The sequence below is a fragment of the Cervus elaphus genome, chromosome 19, assembly GCF_910594005.1.
Source record: "Cervus elaphus chromosome 19, mCerEla1.1, whole genome shotgun sequence".
In the NCBI taxonomy this organism is placed as follows: domain Eukaryota; kingdom Metazoa; phylum Chordata; class Mammalia; order Artiodactyla; family Cervidae; genus Cervus; species Cervus elaphus.
In genome coordinates this window covers 5374727-5389208 of record NC_057833.1, presented here as the reverse complement: position 1 = coordinate 5389208, position 14482 = coordinate 5374727, and the positions used below count along the sequence as shown (strand labels likewise).

The following is a 14482-nucleotide window of genomic DNA, read 5'->3' as shown; positions in this document are numbered from 1 at the left end:
AGTCAATAACCATAATACAGACTAAAGCCTGAGATGCCAAATCTAATTCTTCAGCAAGGGCACCCACTCTTTTCCAGATGTTCTTCTTTCACAGAAGACAAGTGACTTAAGTAAGCAGATGACAACTCCCGATTTAATTTGTAAGCATGGGCTTTTCTCATATTTTCTTTCTTAGAGGAAAGCTCTATTTTCTGATGATACTTTCTGAAAAAGCACTGGTTCTGTTGTAAGTCCGTTTTGACTCGTAGGTACACTTATAGAAATGACGAACCTGCCCATAGGGGTGTTGATGATGACTGTCTACATGACCCAGCTGCTGTTGTCAGCAAGGAAACAGCCTGATAAGGAACCAGTAGTCAAAAGCAGTAAATCAAATACAAATGCATTTTGAGGTCCCCTGCATTCAACTTTCTCTTTCAAGGCTTCCCATACTTCTCCTACTCCTCTTGACCTCTGTTAGGGGTTGAATTATTTTCTCCCCAAAAGACTCACTAGCGTCCTAACTATCAGTACATCGGAAAGTGACTTCAGTTGGAAACAAAGCCTTTTTTTTTTTTTAAAAAAAGGGAAATTTGGACACAAACACAGGGAGAATATCATGAAAGGATGAAGGGGAAGATCGGGTGATGTGTGTGTGAGCCGAGGAATGCCCAAGATTGCCAGGAAACAATCAGAAGCTCAGAGAGAGGTGTGACTCAGGCTCTCGGGAGAAACTGGCTCCACTGACTCGATGATCTTGCACTTCTAGCCTCCAGAACGGTGGGACCCTAAATTTCTGATCGTTCAAGCCACACCCTTGGTGGTATATCACTACAACAGCCCTGGCAAACAAACACAACCACACCAGGCTTCCACCACTTTCCAGGGGCCAGGCTGCCATCTAACAGCTTTCGACGACTCTAAGCCATTTGGTGGCAGAAAGCGAGCCTGGCACATCACCTCTGTGCTCCGCGACCTTAGGCACCGTGCTGGCCTCCACTGCACCTCTGAGTATACACGTGTAGACTTGTGGATGTCACCAGACAGCAGGAGGGCAAGTCATGAGGAGGGTGGAGGCCACGTTAGCACCATCCCTTCTCCCCTGAGTCTGCGGGAAGGACAGCTGTGAGTGCGTCCGAGCTGGTGTCTCTCCAATGGCCAGTTTACCACTCTGTCACCAGCAAGCAGACAAGCAGGGAAGGAAGAACACTAGCCAGGAGCAAGAACTGGATCTGCTAGAGACGATTATAATAAATACAATACATATAACTAATAAAAAAGGAACTGTACCTAAAGATAAAAAGAAATAAATTGTGTTAATATTGCTGAGGCTTTGTGTCACGGCTCTTCTGAAAATATACAACTAGAACCTTTTTCTTATACTTCTATTTTCTTTCACTGTGAAGAGAAAGGAAAAAAAAAGAGCAATGGAATATATAACAAAATACCCCCAGCATCACTAAGGTGCAACTAGGAATGATCTAAATGTTCAACAGTGGGTAGGGTGGCTAAACAAGTAATAGCAGGGCAATACGATGGACTGACTTCTTCACAGCTATTCACATGACAAACATGCTTTATATTAATAATAAGCTTAAGAGGATATGTAAATAAGGATGCTGTAATTAAGCATGCAAAAAAGAATTATACTGATGCAAAAGTCTGAGATCACTGGTCATCCCTATAACTTCTAATTTGGAAATTATCTGAAGTCTATCACTCTAAGTGATAAGTTTCTCAGTTCATCTTAAAACTTAGGATGTACAACACATCTGCCTTTAATGGCTGCTGACTAGATTGTAATGAGTCGGGCTTCCCCGGTGGCTCAGTGGTAAAGAATCTGCCTGCAATGCAGGAGACCTGGGGTTGGGAAGACCCGCTGGAGGAGGGCATGGCAGCCCACTGCAGTACTCTTGCTTGGAGAATCCCATGGACAGAGGAGGCTGGCGGGCCACAGTCCATGATGTCGCACAGAGTTGGACGCGACTGACTGAGCAGCAGCAGATAATGCATTGCTCTAAGTATCAAAATAAAACATGTGCTTCTCAAGGGAGCTTTTTAAAGCTTAAAAAAAAAAAGAAAAAGCCTACTGTGGATTTTACTTTCTATGTAGATGACTGTGAACGGAGGTCTTTGTTTCTCTGGAATTATTTTCCTTGGAATACACTGAAGAAGAATCACGAGTCTGACCTGACTGACCCACTCAGTCCCTGGGATGGAAGTGTCTTAAGCCAGTGAATGAAATACAACCTGCTGCATTAAAACACATCAATACTGACCTAGAAGTCAACGCTGAATGTGTGATATATGCTCTCTACACACAAAAAAATTACTAAACATTTATGAAACTATTACAAGAGCAGATAGGTACTAAATTTTGCTGTATGAGATATGCTTAATTCTAGTGCAATATGGGACCTGGGTCTCCTCTCGGTTCTGTGTAAGTGGAACTTCTGCCAACAATTATAATGGAAAGAGTTTGAAGTTAATTTCCACCCCAGTCATATAATTTTAACTCTGTGATAGAATCAATTTTTTTTTTCCCAGTCAGTTCAGTCACTCAATCGTGTCCAACTCTTTACGACCCCATGGACTGCAGCATGCCAGGTTCCCTGTCCATCGCTAACTCCCAGAGCTTACTCAAACTCATGTCCATCACGTTGGTGATGCCATCCAACCATCTCATCCTCTGTCGTCCCCTTCTCCTCCCGCCTTCAATCTTTCCCAGCATCAGAGTCTTTCAAATGAGTCAGTTCTTCCCATCAGGTGGCCAAAGTATTGGAGTTTCAGCTTCAACATCAGTCCTTCCAATGAATATTCAGGACTCATTTCCTTTAGGATTGACAGACTGGATCTCCTTGTAGTCCAAGGGATTCTCAAGAGTCTTCTCCAACACCACAGTTCAAAAAGCATCAATTCTTTGGTCCTCAGCTTTCTTTATAGTCCAACTCTCACATCTATACATGACTACTGGAAAAACCATAGCTTTAACTAGATGGACGTTTGCTGGCAGACTAATGTCTCTGTTTTTAATATGCTGTCTAGATTGGTCATAGCTTTTCTTCCAAGGAACAAGCGTCTTTTAATTTCATGGCTGCAGTCTATTACATTTCAAGGATTTCTTTAAAAACGAAGATCAACCTGGCCAATGCAGGGGTGTATTAAATTCCCTTAAGGTGTCCAATTTCCATCTTATGGGGGCATTATCAGCCCATTACCACCTAATCTCACTCTACCCCACCTAATATACAAGAGCCCTGGCCATACTGTTCCTTCTTACTAAAAACTGAAAAACCACCCATATTTCAAATTCTGTCTTAGAAAAGAATCTACATCAGTGTTTCCCACAGTGTGAGAGGCATGCAGTCATACAGCCCATCTCAGGCATGTGCTCACTCACCCAACTCCTGTGGCTGAATTACCCGCAGAGTAAGTACCTATTTTCACAGGCATTTTCAACACAGGACAAGGGATGTGCCCACTACCATTGATGGCAGTGATAAAACGCTTCTTTTTAGAGTATGTTCAAGGAAGTAGGAAAAGAGGCAATTTAAAGACAAATAGTAGGTAAATAATAAAGAATGTATATGGCACTGGTAAAAGTAAAAACTATTGAGGTTTGGCACACGTTGCTTGATACTATGCATGACATTTCAGAATGTGGTTTACAAAGCCACAGAAGCAAATTAAAAGATTACATGAAAAATTCACGAAATTATATGAAATGAATTCCATGAAAATTCTTGCAGCAAATGCCAACACAGGCTAAAATTGGGAGTTTCTTTTACATCAATAAAGATGATACTTTAGAAAGTACTCTACTCAAAGGAAACTCAAAGCCAAGTATGATAATCTTCTAAGCATACCCATGGTAAGTTATCATTTTAACATTGTTTACAAAAAACTTGGTTTCTCAATATAAACATTTAGTCCATAGAATGAAGAGGTCTAAAGAAATTTGAAGAGGAAAAATTATATGACCTATTGAACCCTAAATATTTATTTATATCTTCCATGAAAACAAATAAACTGACTACAACAGTAACACAATCCTTCTCTGATAAAGTTCTAGGGAAGAAACCAGCAGGGTATATTTAGGGTTTTTTCAGTTCTTAACAATCTTATGGGACATGACAAAACACAGTCTGCCTTTGAAGAACTTCAGCAAAAAAGAAAAAAAGAAACCCGAACGTTTGGTTTTCAAATGCTAGGCCTTACCAGAGGCTGCTGGGGCTGCATTGTCTGGAGACCAAGGGTCTGACTCTGGGTCTGCGAGGACCCCTGAGGCTGGGGGGGCTGCTGGGGCTGCTGCATCTGGAAAGAAAGAAAAAGAATTACACAGCTAAAGTATGAGGTTAATATCATTCCATGGAGAAGGAAATGGCAACCCACTCCAGTATTCTTGCCTGGAGAATCCCAAGGACAGAGAAGCCCGGCAGGCTACAGTCCACGGGGTTGCAAGAGTCGGACACGACTTAGTGACTAAACCACGGCCACAGGATCACTCCAATTTCCTCCCCCAATATACCTTCTACCTGATTATTCTGTTCTAACGAAGATGACATGCACCTGCCTCCTCCATCTTTTTCTTGCCACACATCACTCATCCTTCAAGGGCAACACAACTGCTCCTCCACACACCCTCAGACTACTCCAGCACTAAGGATCTCCGCCACTGGAGTCCCAGTGATCACAGGCTAAGCCACCTGACACCCTCCAGGGACATTCTTTGTACTTAACCATTTCCATTCGTGCCATTTGCCCTTCCATGTACTTTATCCCATCTTACGCTACCAGGTGAGACAAGGACTGCTCACTAGTTATCTTTTCATCCCTTATGACACCCAAAGGAACTCCTGAATTTATTTATTTTTTTTAAAAGAAGATTTAGATGTGAGAAGTCCTGGTGTAAATTACCAGCATAAAATTGTAAGCTTATGTCCATGAACACTGGCTCAAATATATGGCTCTTGGGAAAAACCTCCAAGTCACAAAAGAATTATAAACTAGACATAAACTAGACACCCATCTGGTGGGACATGACAGAGGAGCAGAAAATATTAGGAGGTAGTTTGTCTTCGAACTTTAAAGTCTCCTCCACCCAAACACTTCATCCTGATGATGTTAGCACCAGACTGCTTTTCATCTTCTGCATTGTCCACTTGGTTGGCATACTCTCTCCCAAATTATCTTCTTTAGGGCAAGGTAATCAATGGCTATTGTCAGATGGCACTTTTCTCTAAGTGACAAGGGTCTTGGATTTGGAATCCGAGCTGAGGTCTGGGTGGGCCATTTCCACCATGAAAAATGCAAGTTGGATCAGACATACAGCAACTGCAATAGGAAACCAATTCCCCATTGGGCTCTCTGCGAGCCTGTTCAGGAAAAGTCAACCCAACTTTGTAATTATTAATCTGTCTCTTTATGGAGGAAGCCAGTCACCAAAAAAGGAAAAAGTGTAAATTGGATGCAGAAACAAATAATTTTTCCTAATCTCCAAGGAATGTGCTGGTAATGAAAAAATTATTAGGACATTATCATGTGAATTGGGTTAAAAAGTACACAGTAACCAATAAGAAAGATTCTCAAAATTTGCAGTAAAAAATAGTAGTGGAAGATAGGAAGTGGTAAATACATAATGTAACAACTTTCCTCCGTGATTTGGAAATGAGATATTTTAAAACAGAAGAAAATGTAAACACCAGTCATAGAAAGTTCTGAAACCTATTCTCAGAACTTGAGGAAAACTGTGACTCAAGAAAATATCACTACAAGTATTAACAGTCATATTAACGATAGTATTACCAAATAAGTGCTTTACTTGTATATTCTTATTAGATTTTCACTATACATGTAAGAAGTGGGCACTATAATCATCTCCATCTTACTTATGATAAAGCTAGAGAGGTTCTGACCATGCTGGAGACTGCGTGCAGTGAGTGGGGTGGCCGTCTGTAGGCCACACTCCCTGAAATCAGTTCCCAAATGCTTTCTCAATTTTCCACATGTTAACAGGTGAGAACCGGATGTAATTCACAGCATCTTATAATTGTGGAGTGCAGTTTTGTTGAAGACTTGTGTTGGCTTCAGTTGTCCACCTGATGGCACCGCCAGCCAGAATTCGCTGGATCATACTGAATTCAGACCTGAAACCCATGTCAGCTAATGGTTCAAACATTTCCTTCCCACCATCAGTGTCAAGGTTGAGACATGAGAGTTCCTCTGCTGCCCTTTTCTGCACAACTAGTTTATTTCTCAACAACCTCACATGAAGACCATAACCCCCGATCACCCTTGGGGACCCCAGTTTTACTGGCGCAGCCATTCCTGGGGTTGCTCTCTTCTCCTTTCTTAGAAATGCATAAAAGGACGGTGCATCTTAAGCTGGATTGTTGATAACGTTAGAGTCCACTGTATAGACTCATCAAGCAATTTCCAGTCCAATAACACAGGACGAGCTTGCTGATAATAAATATAAATGGAACTGGCAAAACCTAATAGCTTGCATTCCCTAAACAACAGAGGCAGAGGTCAGAATGTGTTGAGAGGAAGAGTTCTTTATTTAGAAGACTCAAATATTTATGATGAATAAGCAAAGGGACAAGTGTCTGGATACTACCAGAGACAAGATAAAATATCCCTTTGAAACATCCTCCTTACGTCTCTCCAACTTCACAGCCCCATCAGACTAGAGGTGTTAAGCAGAACATTTACAGGCATTACAGGCCCCTCTAGAAATATGATGAAAACTCTGGACAGCTCAATTTAAAAAAAAAGAAAAACACACACAAGAAATTCTGAACTCAAATCACATGGTCTGTAGTTAAACAGTGACTGGGGAAACTGAGGCTTGCACTATCAAGATAAAGGCATCCAGTGACCCTCCCGAACCTTCGTGAACGGCAAAGGGATGTCTACGTTATGTTCTCTCCTGCCCACAGCAACCTGGTGGATGCAGGGAGGAAGACCCCTGCCAAACTGGAACTAAATGACACCAATTTAGCTCCTAGTGTCAAATACACAGGGTTCCTTGGAACTCGGAAATTATAGTCTGAAGCATCTGTTATTTCTTAAGGCTGCTGAGGAGTCCACCCACGATTCGCTCACTCCCAGCCCCTACCTGGAGGAGCCGGGGCTGCTGTCGGACCTGTGGCTGTCTGGGTCTCAGCGGGTCCTGAGACAAGGGCCCTGAGGGAAGGGTTGGATGTGCGGAAGTCAGCACCGCGTCGATTCCTCCGCCCACCAGAGGGCTCTGCTGAAGCGACTGATGATTCAGCCTGGTGAGGAAGAAAGAACTTGTTTTCAGGCCCAAGTGTGCCGTCAAAGGTTTTAGTCACTGCCGTGGGAGCTGGACACATACTCACAAAGAAACAATAATCACTTTGTACAGTTCAGATGCAACAAAGGCCAGCGGTTAAGGTCACCTAGATTCTCAGGTATCACTTGGCAAAGGACAGCAAGCATGCTTGCTACTTACAGTGAGATTGCAACACGCGTAAATTACTTGTTAAAAATGCTCCGATAGTTTCTAATAAGTGACATTAACCAAGCGTTTTACCTGGAGCGGGCGCTGTGGGAAAAATCTGAAATCTGTTATTTCGTTTACGACCCCCACAGCCCTCCTTCACGCTCAGCAGTCCTGTGAGCCCTACTTTTAAAGTGAGAAAACAGCTGGAGAATAAGTTACCAAAGGCAGCAAGACAGGCAGTGGCATGGCTGGCATTTAAACCCAGAACTCTGGGCTCTGAAGTTCGGTTTCTTAGGCAGTATGGTATGTTGCCACTTACCAGACAAATAATAAATACAATGCATGTTTTCTGAATTTATTCATGTTCCCAAATGTGCTGCCATCAACCGTGCCGGTTCTCCAAATGGCGATTACTTGGAGTCGACCTGCACGCACTCTTTGACCGTAACACACAAGGGCAAAGCTGCTGTCCATGGGAGAGCAAACTCCGACATTCTGCAGGAACTCAGTTCCCCTGACCGACGCCACGCAGCACATCCCACGGCCACGGCGTCTGCGCTGTCCAGGAAGACAGCCACCGGCCGCCGGCTACGCAGTTTCTGGGTCTCAATGCAAAACAGAACGCAGGGCTCTCCGATCAAAAATGAGGAAGACGCTCAAGTGAGTGACAGCGGAGCGTTAATAGCGACCGCACAGGCCTCTCGAGACACACAGCCCTGCCTGACCGCACAGATCACAGGTCTTCAAAGCCGGTCCCGCTGGCCGCATGTGGTTAAGGAACACTTGAGATGTGACTGCTGTGACTGAGAGCTGAGGAACAACATTTTTAAACTTAACTTTCATTAGTCTAAATTAAAACAGCCCTCGTGGCTAGTAGCTGCTCTGACGGACAGTTCAGTCATACACTATGTCTACAACTTCCAGTTAAGCAAGAACTGAGGAAGAGACATTCGTGGCCCTGTTTTGCCAGCCATTTCTGAAGTGGAAAAGGTAAAAACTGAGATATTTAACAGAACGGTTGTGCACACCACGTATGATGAGAACTGTAATCACAGGCTTTAAGGTGCCAATCAACATATTCTAGTAAGGCATTGCTAGGGATAAGCAACAATTTTTTATCTATTAAAAAAAGGTTTTAACAAATTAAAACCTTTTTATAAAAGAGAAGGAAAAAAGAACACTGGAGCTAACATAGTGTTATCACTGAAAAATATTACACAAATACTAAGGGAGATGTGAGTCAAACAACAAGCCTTGAATGAAATAAACGGGGCATTGCTTCTTTCGAACCACAATCTGGATGCTGCTAAAAATGAGACGACAGAAAGAAAATGATGTGAAAATAAGCAAGCTCATAAGAACAATTATAAAACACCATATCCTGAGGGAAGCGCAGTAAAGATGAGGATTTGAGTGGCCACCACTGTAACCATTTCCACATGCATCACCTCTGGGAGCCGGTCAGGGGCTGCAGGTATGGTGACGCCTGCTGCTGAACGTAGCCGCTCGGCGGCTGCTGCATCTGTCTGAGTCTCTCCATGAGCGCTGGGTTGGAGTGAGCGGCCGGATAGGTTCTGGAATTATAGGTAGGAGACAGGACCACGCTGCCAGCCTGCTGCTGAGGGGTCTGCTGCAAAGGCATCTGGGTTCCATACATTGTGTAGCCCTGGGGCATGGTCTGCAGGCAGGCACAAGGGGAGAAGTCAGCGTTTCCATTTACCAGCTTTCCTATCGCTAAGACACACAGGGCAAAAACAAAGCCAGGAGGAGCTCCCTGAGATCTGCTGTTCTCCAAGGCTCTTTTAACTCAAAATATGAGGAAGACTACTCTGGAGGCCAAGAGAAGAGTCAGAAAATTATAGGATGAATTTGTGTACTGATTCACCAAAAAGTTCCATTACAAAACATGAATCCTCATTTGGTTAAGCAATCAGGTTTAAGCGCAGATGCTTGTTTTCAGGAAAGGAAAGGCATGTTTCTGCATAGAAATAATCAGGCAAGCATGCATACCTCTAGTGCACATATGATATCAGTATTCAACAGATTTTAAGCATCACTAACGCTGTTTCAGAAAAGCAAATAAAAATAATGGAGTACCCTTTTCCCAGTATGGTGTGTAACTACACTTCCTTGGGTCTGATAAATTTGCCTATAGTAACTAGCCAGTTAACAAACAAGAAATTAAGTCAATTAACCAGAGAATGAGGGTGTCACTGAAAGTATTAGCTGCTCAGTCGTGTCTGACTCTTTGTGACCCTACGGACTGGAGTCCGCCAGGCTCCTCTGTCCATGGGATTTCCCAGGCAAGAATACTGGATTGGGTTGCCATTCCCTCCTCCAGGGGATCTTCCCAACTCAGTGACTGAACCTGGGTCTCCTGCACTGCAGGTAGATGCTTTACCGGTAGTCTGAGCCACCATGAAAGCCCAATGAGGGTGTCATTAGTGACTATTTGATACCCTTGAGTTCTGGTTGGACAGTAGCCTGTTTCAGCACTCTATAATTATCATCAGGATACTCAATTTCTCCATTCAACATTTTATAGTGGCTGTTTCTTCAAATCTTGACACCTGACGTAAATGAAAAGCTTTAGGTTCTGCTGGATCACCATCTATAATATACAGAACAGAGTGCTGATTAAAATAGAAGAGGACCACTCTTCGGGTCCTCTAAGTACCACATTTCGAGGTAGCTGAATGGCTCTGACTTGGAAGATAGAGTGATGGACAATGACTTTCTTGCAGACAGCATGCAGGGATGCAGGCCATGGGGCTTGGTGCTCATGAAGGCCAATCTCAGCCTTCCTTTCAGCTGTGGACACAGTGAGAACTGCTGGCCCCAACTAGAGGTCTTGCCAACATCCCTGGCGTCCTGATTATGAGAGGGGTGGAGTAAAAGTATGTGGAGGAGAAATGACAAAACTATTAGCAAAAAATAGCTCAAGATTTGCATTATATTAAGGCAAACCTATCATTTGCTGAGTAACTACCGTGTATCTGGTGCTTCACTAGTTCTATAGGTGGTCTTGAATCTCTACAATGTTCACTTCTGTTTTACAGAGACAGAAATCAAGACTCAGAGTAACTCTCACAATGTCACACAGCTTAGAGGTTGTTAGGAATTTTGTCAAGGTAAGATGCCAAGGCCAATCTTCTTCTTATTCTACCATGATTCCTCTTCGAAGCTATTTTTGAATATCATAAAATTCCATCAAAAATTACATCATTATGTATTACAATGTAAGTACTATAGGACTAATAACCATTTCAATATCTATCATTATTAACATAAAGTTATGAATTGATATTTCTAATTCTAACAATTTCCTAAAATGTTTTATGCCCTTTAATCAATCCCCAGACTTGTTTAATAATCACTGGTAAAGATTTCTGTGAAATGTCAATTATAATCTACAGGCAGAAGACGAGACCAAGTTCCATACCCCATGAGGGAACTGATACCCTACTTACTTGGTTCCCACCTTCAAACAAAGAGCATTAGAGATCCCAGTAGCATCTACAGAGCAAACATGGGTACCTGTGCTTGCTGCAGTCCCGGATACTGGGGAAGCTGAGGGGAGGGCCGTGCCTGGGCAGCAAAGAGAGCAGCCTGGTCCCCTGGCTGGCCCTGGAAAACAAAGCCGAGGCGGCTCTTGATCATAACAGCAAGGTGTGATTCCAGCTCTTGGTTCATAACCCCAAACACCCGTGACACCAAACCCGACGTCAGAACAGCACGTGCAGGTTCCAAACGGTATTAAATACTATTTCTCATCAATTTCCTATTGACACTAGAGATTGTTGCACTTTTTATTTCTTCCAAAGAAGACGACAGCTATCCCAGATGATAAGACATACATAAACACAAGCCAAAATATTCAATGGTCTGCTAATCAGAGAGAATCTGAGACAGCTTTCCTGTACACTCCAGGCTTACAAAGGCCCCTCTAGAGTAAAAGACATGAGCTTCTTAAGTGTGAAATCTGAAACCACAGACTTGCCTCATCCTGTGCCCATCAATTAAGAGAACATGTGGTACATACAAATGACAGGTAACAATCTTCATGACGTTTTAATGATACTTCTTCAGAGGGACCTAAACACTGCCCTTTAAGCCATGTATGCAAGGGAAGAATTTGGTTATCTTTTATGACTCTAATAACCAACAGAACCAATTAAATTTTATAATGTGTTAATATCAAATGCAATTCCAACCAACGGCAATATAAAATAAAACCAATTAACATCTGTTCACCAGTCTTAATTTAATACATATTTTCACCTGGGGAAACTATATTCCTAAAAGCAGCTATATGTATTGTGTGTTTTGGCAGCAGAAGCCATTTCACAGAAGTGTGCAGTATTAATCATAGAAAGAGGACCAGCTTCTGACCACCCCTTGGTTTTCTCCAGGCCTTACTAATTATAAACAAATGGGATTTATTCTAGGATATTTTAGTATCATTTTATATTCTAGATGTTCTCATTTTTTTAAAGCGCTAAAATATAGCAATGTAAAACCAATTTTAATGTTCTTGGAAAGAAGCACAGATATTTCTGGCAGGAAAAAAGGTATAAACATTTAGCTTAAGAGGGAGAACACCAACACTTATTAGGCATCTATTATATGCCAGGGACTAGGCTTCTTATTCCTATCTCCATTTTGTCACGGGAGCTCTGCAGGTCCCCATTTTCTTCGGGCAGGAAACGTCAGGCTCAGAGCGCCTAGGCAGCTTAGCAAACTCACCCGGTTAAACCTGGCCAAGCCCTTAGCGCCCACGTGAGCCTGCCTCCACAGCCCAGGGCTTCTTCCATGATGATAAGATGCCTTCATATGTGATATCAAGAATGAAAATATTTAAAATTTCATCTGGCGCTTATTCTTTAGGGACATATAGCCTCTTAAATTCACCCCAGTAAGAAAAGAATAATCTTTATTAAGACTTGTTAGTGAGATTCTGAAATGAATGCAGACATCAGCATTTTCCTCTGATCCCCACATATAAAGTCACTTGAGGGCATTTAAGAAACTTTGGCCTCTCCTAAGGTGACTGACCACACATACATGGACCAAACATAAATTTCTAAAAGTATCTACTATGGTATCTATACATAACAGCTTCAACAAGAATGTAACATTCCAGTGTAGGGTACCATGATGATACTCTGAGATTTTAGCTGATTAATTTACTAAGTGTAATTATATCTCTATTTGCTTGTTGTTGTTCAGTCGCTAAGTCGCGTCTGACTTTTGCGACACCATGAACTGCAGCACGCCAGGCTTCCTTGTCTTTCACTGTCTTGTGGGGTTTGCTCAAACTCATGTCCGTTGTATCAATGATGCGATCCAACCATATCATCCTCTGTTGTCCCCTTCTCCTGCCCTCAGTCCTTCCCAACAACAGGGGCTTTTCCAATGAGTCAGTCTGTTGCATCAGCTGGCCAAAGTATTGGGAGCTTAAGCTTCAGCATCAGTCAGCCAGTGAATATTCAAGGTTGATTTCCTTTAGGACTGACTGGTTTGATCTCTTTTCTGTCCAAGGGACTCTCAAGAGTTTCCTCCAGCACCACAATTCAAAAGCATCAACTCTTCAGCGTTCAACCTTCTTTGTGGTCCAACTCTCACTTCCATACATGACTACTGGAAAAACCACAGCTTGGGCTAGATAGACCTTTGTTGGCAAAGTGATGTCTCTGTTTTATAATACGCTGTTGAGTTCTGTCACAACTTTTCTTCCAAGGAGCAAGCATCTTTTAATTTCATGACTGCAGTCTCCGTGTGCAGTGATTCTGGAGCCCAGGGGAAAAAAAATCTGTCACTGCTTCCACAGAAAAATACCCCAAGCTCCCTCTAGGGGAGCACATGTCACGGCATTGTGGCCATCCGGAGCATACAAGGATCGCCCTGACCTATCCAAGTAGCGCTCAATCCTCCAGACACTAAGCCAGTGAGTCATTAAATCAACCAGATCTTTACATGACACTTCTCGAATCTGTGCTCGCTGACAGCATCATCCAAAGTCCCTGAAACACACTGCTGTGCTTCTTGGTGGGGACAATATATGTAAATTATCACTTTTACACAAGAAAAGAACAATGAATTATTTATGTGAGTTAGAACCCTGAGATCCCTAAGACCTAAGATCCCTAAGATCCTTAAGATCCCTAAGACCTGAGATCCCTGAGATCCATTTTAGACCTAAGTGGTCTAAAATGCCCATGCCCTTTTTTGGCTTGGAGGTAAACAAGATCTACAGATCTTTTTCTAGCTCTTCACTCTTCCTTTGCTTCCTAAAGAATCTTATAGATCTTATAGAAGAAACTGACTTATATGTTGGGGGACAGGAGGACCAAAAACACTAACAGGGTAAGTATCTGAGTTGCTGGGCAACACACTTTTATTGACAAATAGTTGAGACTGTGGAAATTTAAGAAATATGTATTGTAAACTATTTCCATTCTCAAAACCACAAAATTAACATTCAAGAAAAAGCATTATAACTTTGAAAACAAAGCAAGAGGGGGTAAAAAAATTTCTATAATTCATGCATTCTTCAGTGAACCATTTTTAGTCCAAAGGTAAACTGCTTATTTATAAACAGACTGTGTTTCTTCCCAATGCTATTTTTTGCCCAACTCATTCCTTAAGTGCAGGAGGTAAGGGCTCTAACTTTCAATAGCTTCCCTGAGCAAATCACAAACAGCTCACATCAGCCAGCACTCCCTTAGGGCTTTATAGTCCTATTTGCCCTGAATGAAAAATATCCCTCTTTTCCCAAACTGAAATGACCTCCTGCTGTTACCTGGTTTTTCCCAGCATGATGCCAGGAACAAATTACTTCAATTTGTAGCGATATTCAATCTGTCGAGTAAAGAATAGATGACCAAGGCGTTCTTTAGTAACTTCTGTTGTTTTTGTTGTTACTCAGCCGCTCAGCCGCATCTGACTCTTTGAGACCCCAGACTGCAGCCCGCCAGGCTTCCTTGTCCTTCACTATCTCTTGGAGTTTAACTTAAAAGATGCTGAAATGAGGAC

At 42.5% G+C, this 14482-nt stretch overlaps 1 protein-coding gene across 5 annotated transcripts in view; it reads right to left on the bottom strand.

Moving 5' to 3' along the window:
- Positions 1 to 14482, bottom strand: part of MED12L (mediator complex subunit 12L) — a 347579-nt gene that overhangs the window by 5940 nt on the left and 327157 nt on the right. For all 5 annotated transcript variants that reach the window (XM_043874754.1, XM_043874756.1, XM_043874753.1 and 2 more), the window contains 4 exons: positions 10985 to 11074; positions 8896 to 9125; positions 7100 to 7256; positions 4198 to 4293 (listed from right to left, as the gene is read on the bottom strand). In XM_043874754.1, the coding sequence (XP_043730689.1) occupies positions 4198 to 4293; positions 7100 to 7256; positions 8896 to 9125; positions 10985 to 11074 (573 nt within the window). The remainder of the gene's footprint in view (positions 1 to 4197; positions 4294 to 7099; positions 7257 to 8895; positions 9126 to 10984; positions 11075 to 14482) is intronic.